Source organism: Myotis nattereri (assembly GCF_964212035.1).
Source record: "Myotis nattereri genome assembly, chromosome: 15".
Taxonomy (NCBI): Eukaryota; Metazoa; Chordata; class Mammalia; order Chiroptera; family Vespertilionidae; genus Myotis; species Myotis nattereri.
In genome coordinates, this window is record NC_138090.1 from 50924316 (window position 1) to 50936400 (window position 12085).

Sequence of the window (12085 nt, forward strand, 5' to 3'; positions counted from 1 at the left end):
TCTTTGCCTTTAGACACAGTTGCGTGAAGATGTGATGCCTGGAGCCACAGCAGCCATCTTCCTACATGAGACAACATGCCGGCCCGCCAAGGATGCAATAAGCCCGGGTCCTTGATGGGGTCCCTAAGATGCCGCACCAGCCTGAAACCACCCACCTCCATGATTCTTACCACCATTTATTTTGTTAATTGCGGCCAAAAGAATCTTCACTGATGCACCCCTTCATTTCCAAGGGCACCCCTGCTGATAAAGGAAGGCATGGTGCTGGGGAGAGTAGCAGCCAAGCCAGCCCTTCACTGGCACCCACATATCTGAGCAGTTCACCTGTATTTATTGACTAGAAGCCCGATGCACGAAGATTCGTGCAAGAATGGGCCTTCCTCCCCCTGGCTACCACTCCACCGAAACCTCCTTTCCACCTTCCCATACTGCCCAGAGGCCCAGAGCAGCTGGGGCGGTGCCATGGCGACATGCAAGCATCCCGCCCATCCCCGGCCACTCAGCGCCTGTGCATGCAAATTAACCTGCCATCTTTGTTGGGTTAATTTGCACACTCACTCCTGATTGGCTGCTGGGTGTTGCAAAGGTACGGTCAATTTGCATCTTTCTCTTTCATTAGTGTAGATTGCCTTCTGTGTGCCAGGCTCTGTGTGAAGTTCTGGGGATGATGACATGGTCTCTGTCTCCATCCACAGAGCTCTCAGTGTAGAGAGGGAGTCAGAGGCTGAACCAGTAATGATGTGTTTATGGATGAGAAGCAGAAGGTGCAGGGTCTCTAGGGCCTAACCCATGACTGAGGCAGGGGTTAGAGCAGTGATGGCGAACCTATGACACGCGTGTCAGAGGTGACACGCGAACTCATATTTTTGGTTGATTTTTCTCTGTTAAATGGCATTTCAATATATAAAATAAATATCAAAAATATAAGCCTTTGTTTTACTATGGCTGCAAATATCAAAAAATTTCTCTATGTGACACGGCACCAGAGTTAAGTCAGGGTTTTTCAAAATGCTGGCAGGCCGAGCTCAAAAGGTTCGCCATCCCTGGGTTAGAGGAGCAGCTTCTGAGATGGGAACGGTCACCTTTACAGTTGAGAAACATACCACATGAGACAGAGCCATGCCCCACACAGAGCACACGCTAGGGGCAAAGGCCCGGAGGCACATTCACATGGCCGAGAGAGGGCCGGTGCCACTGGAGGGGCCAGGGGAGGATTGGGGGGAGGGGGTCAGAGAGGCCAAGGGAGGTCAAACCGCGAGGTTTTGAAGGTCATGGTGAGGCGTTTGGACAACATCTGAAGGGCAATAAGCAACCAGATAAGGGTTGAAAGCAGTGGTTCCCAATGTGGGACACATGCCTCACGGGGGGAGGGGAGGTGCAATTTGATTTTTAAGGGGGAGGGGGTAATTTGAGAATGAGTTATTAACAGTTTTTAACAGTTATTCACAATTATTTTGTATTTCGTATGGTTCTAGGGGCCTCATATACAGTATACAAATATGTACGGTGACATATTTATGCATTTCAGTTCTCTAGAATATGTTTTGAAACTTTATTTGCTCTTTTTTCATATATTTCCCGTTATCACTATTTTTTAAACAATTTCGTAATGTCTTCCTCCGCACTTCAACTGTCCTTTTGTTCTTTTCTCTTTCTCTTTCACGGATGCCATGTTCTTTGGAATCTTGTTTAGACCAAGTTAATGGCCTTTCAGGCTTCCTCTATGTGAACAGGAGCTCACTTTTTGAATAATAAGAATTCTATGTCACGGGGGTGGAGGGGGCATCAGGATTTTAGAGATGCTTAGCGGGGAGGCGTGGCCAAAACAGGTTGGGAACCACTGGTTTACAGGGAAGAGGACATGTGATCCGGTCTGTTTTAAGATGCAGACTCTGGGAGCTGGATGGGCATGGTCTGGGGGAGGCAGAAGTGGACGTAGGAAGACCTTTTCAGGGATGAGGTGGGGCCCCCTCTCTGACTCAGAGCGGCACAGCAAGCCCCCCTGTTTGCCGCACAGCCACCACGTCTTGCCTGCTTGGTGGTTTGCAACCACACTGTTAAATCCTCGGGAGTCTCCCCAAGCCCGGGAGTCCCACCTCCTTCGTTGCACACATACAGGCAGAGTCTTCTCAGGTGAGAGAGGGAGACAGGAAGTCCCACTTTCAGAGTCCGGCCTTGAGTCACAGTAGGACAGGAGGCGGAACAGGAAGTCTTGCCCAAAAAGTCCTGCACAGAGCAGGCCATTCGCCTGGTCACACCTGTGTGGCTGCCCGGACCGTCTTCGGGCCCCCGCCTGGGGAGATGACTGGGCTGGGGCTGGTGGCCTGGAAGAGAGAGAGAGGGGGGGGTGGGGGGACAACCTCAGGAGTTACCCTCATGTGACATGACTCACCCTTTCCTAGCACTAGCTCTCATTACTCAGAAATTAGCGGGGTTTCCTCCACTGACGAGGAATAAAATAATGTCTAGCCACCCTTGGGAGGGAGGAGACATACAACTTTACCGGGAAAGAGAAACCCCATCCCACTTCTGAGAGAACATGGAAGTTTGGCCCATTTTTATGGGGGGGGAGGGGGAATAAAGGAGGTCCCATCTTACTCCCTTTGTGGGGAAAATCGGAATGTCACACTTCTTTTAAAATACATGAAGCAAGCATGCCAAACTCGCGGTGCATAAGGAATATGTTTGCGGCCCAGCCAATGTAACCGTATGTAAGAAACGTTTTAATAAAAATTTCGTAACTTAATGTTTACACTATCCTGTTGTACATAATTATTAATAACGAACGACAACGTTCGCTAATGACTGATGGCTATAATCGCGTTGCATTCATTTCCCTTACGCGCCTTACACGCAGGTGCACCATTTCTCGCCACTAATACCAGCAGCGAATATTCTAGCAGCCGATGGCCACGTCGTTAGTCTTGGACTGACTTGTTGGGTGTGCACAACAGGAAATGTTTCGCTTTCGGAGAACAAGAAAAATAGGTTTATTTGCGTGACGCGTATTAATCTGTGCAGTGATTCAGTGTCTGCTAAGCTAATGTTCAAGAAAAAAAATATTAATTTTTATTAAAATGTTCTCTTCTTTTATGTGAACGATCACTCATTTATCTCAGCCCTTTGCATTCAGCACGTCTCTATTGAAATAAACCTACGTGTCTATGAAAATTGAAGCTTTTGGGGTTTTTTGCGGCCCCACGGACACTTACACCTTGTTTATTTGGCCCGTGTTAGCCTCTGAGTTTGACACGCTTGACATAAAGCTTGGATGGGAAGCCCAGTCGAGCCTTTATATATTTTCAAAAGGATCACATTTTTACCAGGATTGTGAAACTGCAAACGAGGAAAGCTGCGGGAAGAGAACTCAGACCGTTTCATCTCCTTGACTAAATAACAAAGAAACTCCACACTCACTTGGTGGACCTTGGTTGGGCTCGGGGCCTCTAGCGGGACTTTGGGGGGCAGAGGCTGTGGAGTCTGCACCGGGGCCACGCTCTGCATCTTCTTTTCTGGTGGGGGGATCACGGGGGCAAAGGTGGGGAGATGCTTCTTTTTCTTGGGAATCGCTCCTGGAAAAGAGGGAGGAAGAAAAAAAACAAAAAACAAAAAAAAAACAGAACCACGTGATTGGCTGCCCCAACATCCGGACCCAGCCGATGGAAAGGGAAGCTGGGGGCTGAGAGGTGGAGCCTTGGTCTGATTGGCTGATCGGGACCTGTCACCGTGCTGATTGGTCCAGCCAGGCCTCCAATCGGGTTTTACCTAGGGACCCTTCCCCGTGGGGCTCAGCTCACTCACCCCGAAACCTGCGCAGGCAGCAGACGCACAGGAGGAGAAGGGCTGCCAGGAGCGCCAGGCCCAGGAGGGAGCCCAGGACGATGCCAGCGATGGCCCCGGGGCCCAGGGTGGGGTCTGGAGGAGGGCAAGGAAAGGGAAAGGCAGGGCTGGAACTGTTTCCTAAGTCCCCTGCCCCAGCTCTCCGAACCCGGGTGCTGGCACCCAGCACTCAGTTCATTGAAGGCTCATTCAGGGACTGTGTGTGCCCAGCATCCTACCACGTGACCAAGACCCATTCATTGCTCAACAAACCCGAGATACCTACTCTCGTGGGGGTTCATTTTAGGAGGAAGATCAGAAATGAATGCAAATAAATAACATAATTATATGCCCCGCCGGGTGTGGCTCAGCTGCTGAGCATCAAACCGGAACCAGGAGGTCACTGGTTCGATTCCCGGTCAGGACACGTGCCCAGGTGGCGGGCTCGATCCCCAGTAGGGGGCGTGCAGGAGGCAGCCGATCGATGATATTCCTCTATCAGCTCCTTGATGTTTCTAACTCTCTATCCCTCTCCCTTCCTTTCTCACTAAAAATCAATAAAAACATGTTTAAAAAAAAAAATTGCCAGGCACTGTCAGAAGCTGGAAGGGGCAAGCAGGGCTTCTTTCTACCCAGGGACCCTGAAGGAGCAGGGCCCAGAGGACCCCTTTATTTTTTGTGGCCTCCGCAGCTGCGTGAAGATATGTGTCTGCTGTTTCAAGACCCCTAGTTCAGGGTCCTTGGTTAGCGCAGCCCCAGGGAACGGTTACAGGGAGAAGGAGAATCCGAGGAAACAGACAGGGGGAGGCAGCCCAGGAGAAGGCTCGGACAGTCCCAACTCACCGACATTGTAGACCCGGCTTTGGGTTGGGGTGCCTGGCCGGGCCCCCAGGGTGGGCAGGATACGCAAGGCCCAGGCCCCCGGGTTCTGAGGAGGGAGGGGCACCACGGCCGATCGCTCCTGAGGCCCCAGGATGAGCAAGGAGACCCAGTCCTGGTAGCTGATGGCTCTGCCCGGGTCAGGCGCCTCCGGCCGGGCCTGGATCTCAAAACCACTGATCAGGGCCCCGCGCTCCACATCCCAAGTCAGCACCGCGGCGTCCTGGGCTCTCTGCAGCCTCCAGGAGGAGATGGACGGTCCTGGGGGGATCAAGGTGGGGGGAGGGATTTGTGGGCCCTAGAGGGGAGAGGGAAGGGGGCTGCGGGCCTGGACTCATAGGTCCCAGGGGAAGAAGGTCCGAAAACCCAGACTTTCCGGTCTGAGGGAGGAGGGGCTGGGGGCTGGACTCCTGGGTCTGAGGGGCTGGGGGCCTGGGCTCCTGGGTCTGAGGGGCTGGGGGCCTGGGCTCCTGGGTCTGAGGGGCTGGGGGCCTGGGCTCCTGGGTCTGAGGGAGGAGGGGCTGGGGGCCTGGACTCCTGGGTCTGAGGGAGGAGGGGCTGGGGGCCTGGTCTCCTGGGTCAGAGGGAGGAGGGGTTGAGGGATGGACTCCTGGGTCTGAGGGAGGAGGGGCTGGGGGTCTGGTCTCCTAGTCAGAGGGAGGCGGGGCTGGGGGCCTGGACCCCTGGGTCTCAGGGAGGAGGGGCTGGGGGCATGGACTCCTGGGTCTGAGGGAGGAGGTTCTGGGAGGCTGGACTTCTGGATTCTGGGAAAGGACAGAACTCACCAATGAGGGTGATCTTGTCGCCCCCAGCACCCAGCACCCCACTGCACAACACGGAGTAATTTCCGAGGTCCCAGTCCAGGCTGAAGTTGCCAATGAGGAGCCTCCGCCCATCCTGGCTGAGCCTCAGGCGCCCCCCGCCGCCTCCGGAGGCCAGAGGCCGCCCTTCCCGGGCCCAGGATGCTCGCGAAGGTGGCGGACAGCCGGAGGCCTCCAGCGCCACCTCGGCCTCCCCGGACCGCGCCTCCTGCACCATCGGACGCAGCAGCACCTCTCGCGGGGCCTCTGCAGGTGCAAGAAACGCAGCGAAGGAAGTCAAGACCTTGCCTTGAAGTCAAAGAGCAAGTCCTGTGGCCTGTGGCGAATCGGGACATTGAAACCGCAGCCCCCCCGTCAGATGAGCAAAGCACCCACCATTCACCCCCCTCCCTCATTCATTCAGCATCTGACTTCCTTAAGGACTTGCTAAGTCCATGCTATAGGCCGGGCCCTGGGCCGGGAAAGCCACGCTGTTCTCAGCCATGTATTGCTCTGAACACGTGGGAAGGTGTCAGCCCTCCTCCTGGGTCCAGGAAAGAAATTGTGGCCCTGTCTCTGCTTAAATATAGGGAAAAACTGGGTCCTTCTGGAGTTAGGAAGTTCCCCCTTTTTCATGTCCTAACGGGGCTGAGAAAGACCCTCAGGAAAAAGGAAAGAGGTCCCGCCCGCTCTCACCTGGGGTGACAGTGCAGGTGCGCGTGGTCACCAGGTGGCGAGCCAGGCAGGTGACGGGGACGCCGCTGAGCCGGGGGTGGGCGGGGACGGCCGCTAGGAGCACGGAGTGCGCCGGGCCCGCGCGGACGCCTTCGGGGAGACCCTGGAACTGCAAGGAGGCGGCCGGGACGCCCCCGGGCCACGAGCAGCGGAAGCGAAGGCTGCGGTCCCCGGGACCCCCTTCGACTGAGCATTGTGGGGACCCCGGGGGCGGATCTGTGGAGCGGAGGTGCAGATCCAGGAGTCAGCCATGCTCCCCTCTAGCCACGCCCCCCCCCCCCCCCCGTGCATGCCCTCGGCCCCTCCTTCACTTAGCCTCGCCGGAGCCCCTCCACGATGGCCCCGCCCCTTCCTTGAGAATCCCCGCCCCTTTCACGGGGAATCAGCTCTTCCTGGCCAGCCCTACCCCCGCTCCGTGTATCCCCGCTTCTTGGTGTTGCCTCCCCTTCTTCTGAGATCCCCGCCCCCTTTTACGGGGGATCCCTGTCCTTCGGCGAGGACCCACCCCTCCGCTGCGGCCTCACCGCTCCCCGCTGGCCCCGCCCCCTGCCGGGTAGGGCAGCACCTTGCTGGTTCCCCCCCTTCTCCAGGGCATCCCCCCGCCTCTTTTTCAGGGAGTCTCCGCCCCTCCATGATGGCCCCGCCCCCATGTGTATTTCAGACCCTTGCTGGTTCCGCCCCTTCTCCTGGGCAACCCTGCCCCTTTACGCGGAATCTCCGCCCTTCCCTGCAGGCCCCGCCCCTCCACGTGGACACCCCCCCACGGCCCTCCCTTGCTGGCCCCGCCCTCCGCGTTGGCACCGCCCTTCCCTTCTGGCCCCGCCCCTCCACGTGAACCCCCGCCTTTCCTTGCTGGCCCCGCCCTCCACGTTAGCACCGCCCTTCCCTGCTGGCCCCGCCCCTCCGCGTTGGCACCGCCCTCTCCAGGTCCCCCGCCGCCCCGTCCCTTCCCGGCTGCGCTCACCCGCCACCGTGAGGTTGAGCAGCGAGCGGCGCCGGTGGCCGGTGCGTGGGTTCGCGGCAAGGCAGGCGTAGGCGCCGGCGTGTCCCGGCCCGACCGCGGGCAGCAGGAGGCGCGGCCCCGCGGGCACCGCGGCCTCAGCGGGGTCGGCCAGGCTCCACGCGATGTCGGCGGGCGGCCGCGAGGCGGCGCTGCAGCGCAGGGTCACGTTGCTGCCCGCGGTGACATAGAGCGCCGGGGTGGCGTCGCGGTCCGAGGAGATGGTGATGACCGGCGGGTCCGGGCCGTCTGCGTGGACGGAGGGAGTCGGAACCACGAGTGTCGGGGTCACTCGGGACTCCTCCCCGGCCCTGGGCACCCCGCCCCCCCCCACCCCCACTCACAGAAGACACTGACGTCGGCCGCCGCCTCCGTGTGGCCGAAGGGGCTGCGGACGCGGCAGGTGTACCGGGCGTGGTCGCTGCGCACGGGGCGCGCGATGAGCAGCTGGTCGCCCTCCGCGCGGATCCGAGGCGGCTCCGCTCCCTCCGGGTCCGCCGCCTCCAGGGCGCGGCCGTCCCGGCTCCAGCTCAGCTGCCCGCTGCCAGGCCCCCACCCCACGCAGCGCAGCCGGAGCTGGGCCGCCCCCTCCTCGGTCTCCGGGGCCTCGGGCTGCACCGACAGCTGGGGCAGGGGCTCTGGGAGGGGAGGCACGTGCTCAGGACCCAGCCCCACCCCCCGACCCCCCACCTCCTCCTGTGGGTCCAGGACTGGAAGCCCCAGCCCCTCACCCCCTACACCCAGGACTTCCAGGCTCAGTCGGGCCGCCTCCTCTCACAGACCCGAGTCTGAGTCTGCAGCTCTTTCCTCTGGAGAACCCAGGAGTCGAGGGCCCCCCAGATCCAGCTTCCCTGCGGTGACCCCATCTTGGCCCCAGCCCCTCTTCTCCTCCCTCCCTCCAACCCAGAAGTCCTCTCTCCTCTGCCCCCTTCTTCTGGGGAGCAAACCCCCTGAGAACAGCAGTGGCCAGCCACAAGGTCTGCCTTCTGGACCTCAGAGCCCACTTACCATACACACCCACCGTGAACTCCCGGGTCTGCCGGGAGACCCCAGCCCGGATGACCTCGGCCGTGTAGACCCCAGCATCCTCCAGCTGCGCAGAGGCCAGTTCCAGGGCCCCTCGGGCCTGGTCAAACCGTAGGCGGTCTCGATGAGCAGGGTCCAGGCTGATCAGAGGGGCCCCGGACCCCAGGCCCCCAGCTGCTAGCACCTTGGAGCCCCGGCGCCAGACCACCAGAGGGTCCGGGGGGCCAGGACTGGGCGCTGGAAGCAGGGGGAGCTGGATGGTGCTCCCCACCAGCACCGCCAGGGGCCCCCCCACCTGCTGGGGGAAGCTTGGTCCTGGGGGGGCCTCTGCGGGGACTTTGGATTCGGGTCTCTGAGCAGGGGATTTAACATCCACGTCCTCGGGGGAGAACTTCAAACCCGGGCCCTCCACAGACCCGTGAGCACCAGGGGCTGGAACAGGAATGTCTGAAGCTGGAGGCGGCGCCGGGAAGGAAGGCTTTGGGTCCGCAGGAACCTGAGCCCCCAAGGCGTCAGGCCGTGCTGGGGAACCAGGGCTCCCGGAGATGGGGGGCTCCAGGCCCAACGTGTGGTCCCCAGCAGAAACATTTAACCAGGAGGACCCGGATCCGTCCTTCAAATCCAGGGCCTCGGGAATCCGTTTGGAATGGGGGGTGTCCGCCGTGGCTCTTGAACCTGGAGACCGATCTGGAATGTTCCCTGTGGCGGGGGGGGGTGGGGGGGGGGTGGGGGGGGAGGGGGGTTGTTGAAAGAAACGTTGGAACCCTGGGCCCTGGGAAGAGCTTCCTGAGTCAGAGATGAAATGGGTTCTCTGAACTCCAGAAGAGGCTCTGGGGGTGAGGACCCCTACTCCCCAGGCTGCAGAGGAGAGGAGGGGAGGGCGTTGGGGGGCTGCTGAGGAGGGGGGCTGGTGGGGAGGGGGTGAGCGGGAGACTTACCCAGGAGCAGGAAGAGCAGCAGGGCCTGTGAGGTGTCCATGGTGCTGCCGCACCCAGGAGGACACTGCAGTGAGACTCCGGGGCCGGCACCTGTCCTTGCCGGGACAAGTCCGACAGGACTGGTGGCTTACTGGGCGGGGAAGGGAGCCAGACCCAGTGGGAGGTGCCAGGGTCCCCTACCCCAAGCTGGTGGCCTAGTACCCACCCCACCCCACTGGTCCTCATGAGCTGGTCCCAGCCTGTCTCCCCCCACCCCCACCCCGCAACCCCCGCCCAGGGAGGAGATAGTCAGACCTGAGTCCTAGCTGGGAACATAGGATAAAGCCAGGAAGACTTCCTGGAGGAGGGTGAGGTGGCCTTTCAGAGAGCCCCACCTCTGATGGCCTGGGCCTCAGCTCAGGCTTCCTACTCCCCAGCCTCCTGGCCTCGGGTCCCCTCGGTCCTGCCTGCAGCCTCAGACATACCCACGTCTGGCCCTGCTCCTCCTCTGCTCCAAACCCTCCCATGACTTCCTGTTGCCCTCGGGACCAAGTTCCAGGTGGCTCTCTCCCACCCCTCATCTCTCCTGAGACCCAGAACTGCATCTTCAAGTCCCCTAGAGCCGCCATGCCCTGCGTCCCATTAAACTCCGCATCGTCCCTCTGACCCGGCGGTTCTCAACCTTCCTAATGCCCCGACCCTTTAATACAGTTCCTCATGTTGTGGGGACCCCCAATTTGTTACAAATTGAACCTAATGAAAGCCTAACGATTCATCACAAAAACAATATGTCATTATATGTGTGTTTTCCGATGGTCTTCGGCGACCCCTGTGAAAGGGTCGTTCGACCCCCCAAAGGGGGCACGACCCACAGGTTGAGAACCGCTGCTCTCACCCGACCCTCCTCCTGGATTCTCCACCTCAAGTACAGTTCCACCATCTGTGCAGAGGCCAGGAGCCTTCCTCCTCCCCACCCTCCCCATCCCGCTGTGCCTCTCTGCCCCCTGCCTCTCTCCCATTTCTCCCTCTCTGTTCCCATGGGCCGGGTCCCAGCAGAAGCCTCGTCCCCCATCCCCTCGCCTAGCCTTCTACCTCCAGCCTCATCTCCTACAGTCCGTGAGTCCTCCCAGGCCCGAGTCCCTCTACACCCAGAGCTGCCCCTCACTCTCCCCTGCTCACAGCCCTCCCGTGGCTGCCTAGGGCTCTCGGGAGGCATCCAAGGAATGGCTAGACTCTACCTGGCCTAGTCCCACACACTCCACCCACTCCCTCCCGCCTCCAGCGCTGACTCTTTGAACACCCTACCATTCTTCCTCCCATCTCTCCCCTCCCAGATCTGCAGACAAAGTTTCCTCTGCCTGGAATGCTCTCCCTCGCTCTCCGCCCCCCCTCCAACCTGGCTAATCCACAACTTGTCCTTCAGGTCTCTTATTAAGAACCAAAATAATAATTGCCACTTATCCGGTGCCAGGAACCGTGCAAAAATGTTTCCCAGACGTTATGGGCTGAACCCTTCCAAACGCCCTGTGAGCTGGTGTTTACCATCGGGGAGAGAGCAGCTCAGAGACAGGCCGGTTGGAGGTTGCACGGCCTGAGGGAGAAGCTGGGCGGATGGCCAGGCTGGGCACTCCTTCTGAAAGCTTTTCCGACCGCCCCATGCTGGCCTCACCAGTCCTCTGAGCTTGCCCAGGTAGAGTTCTCGCCATGCGGATAATAGTAATGATAATACTATAGAGTGAGCATTTTCTGCATGTCCAGTGTGGTTCTTGAGGTGCTACATTAATCCTTGAAAACCCCATGGGGTGGGCTTTATAGTGTAAAGACAGTCGCAAATTCAACCCTCCTCCCATTAAGGAGTAGGGTCTCGGGCCCCTCCCCTTGCCTCTGGGTAGGCTCTCTGACCTCTAGACCAGTGGTTCTCAACCTTCCTAATGCCCCGACCCTTTAATACAGTTCCTCATGTTGTGGTGACCCCCAATTTCATTGTTACAAATTGAACATAATTAAAGCATAAGTGATTCATCACAAAAACAATATGTAATTATATATGTGTATTCCAATGGTCTTAGGCGACCCCTGTGAAAGGGTCGTTCGACCCCCAAAGGGGTCGCGACCCACAGGTTGAGAACCGCTGCTCTAGACCAAGAGAGTACAGTGAGAGTGGCCCCGTGTTTCTGCACCAAGGCCTCAAGAGACTGGCGTATTCCACTTCCTGCATCGTGAAACACTCCTGCTGGGAGCCCAGCCGCCATGCTGTGAGGAAGCTCAAGCAGCCACATGGAGAGGAGTAATGGCCCCTAGTGAATAGCAGGCTCGCAAGCCTGTGATAGATCCATCTTGGATGTCGTTCCTCTGGCCCTATCTGAGCCATAGAAGAGAAGCCAGCTGTTCCTGCCAAGCTCAAATCTCAGGTTTATGAACAAAAGAAAGGATCGTTGGGTTACGCCACCGAGCAACAGAAAGCCCGACTGTCACTAACTGCACCTGATGGAGGAAGAAACTCAGGCTTAGAGAGTAGGAAGTTGTCCAAGGTTCTCCCGGAGACGGGGATTGGGCAGGATCTGAACCCAGGGCCTCGGGATCCAGGCCCAGGCCTGTAACCCCTGCATGAAGCTCTTACTGTCTCAATAGGCCAAATGAATAGACCAGGGGTCCTCAAACTACGCCCCGCGGGCCACATGCAGCTCGTCCCGGCCCGCAGTGCCCATGTGTGGAATGTGCGCAGCACTCTCCGACTCCCCTCCTTCTCTCAGTCTCGGGTGTGATCGGACGAGTCACGAGCTTGCCTGTGCAGAGCCTGTGCTGCCTGAGGACCGAGGTAAGAACAAGTTAGGATTTATTTTTTGTTGAAGTTAGGAGGTCTATTTTTTTTTTTTTATTTTGCAGTTAGTAGGGCCTTTTTTTTGAAG

At 58.7% G+C, this 12085-nt stretch overlaps 1 protein-coding gene across 1 annotated transcript; it reads right to left on the bottom strand.

Annotated features, from left to right (window-relative positions):
• Positions 1–1526: 1526 nt before the first annotated feature.
• VSIG10L (V-set and immunoglobulin domain containing 10 like) lies at positions 1527–9237 on the bottom strand (the record flags this gene model as incomplete). The annotated part of the gene is made up of 10 exons (XM_081106939.1): positions 1527–2324; positions 3418–3572; positions 3802–3915; positions 4663–4959; positions 5484–5765; positions 6195–6449; positions 7198–7482; positions 7578–7871; positions 8242–8934; positions 9198–9237. 10 exons carry the CDS (start codon positions 9235–9237, stop codon positions 2253–2255), a joined length of 2487 nt encoding a protein of 828 aa, XP_080963065.1. The 3' UTR covers positions 1527–2252.
• Between the last annotated feature and the right edge of the window lie 2848 nt (positions 9238–12085).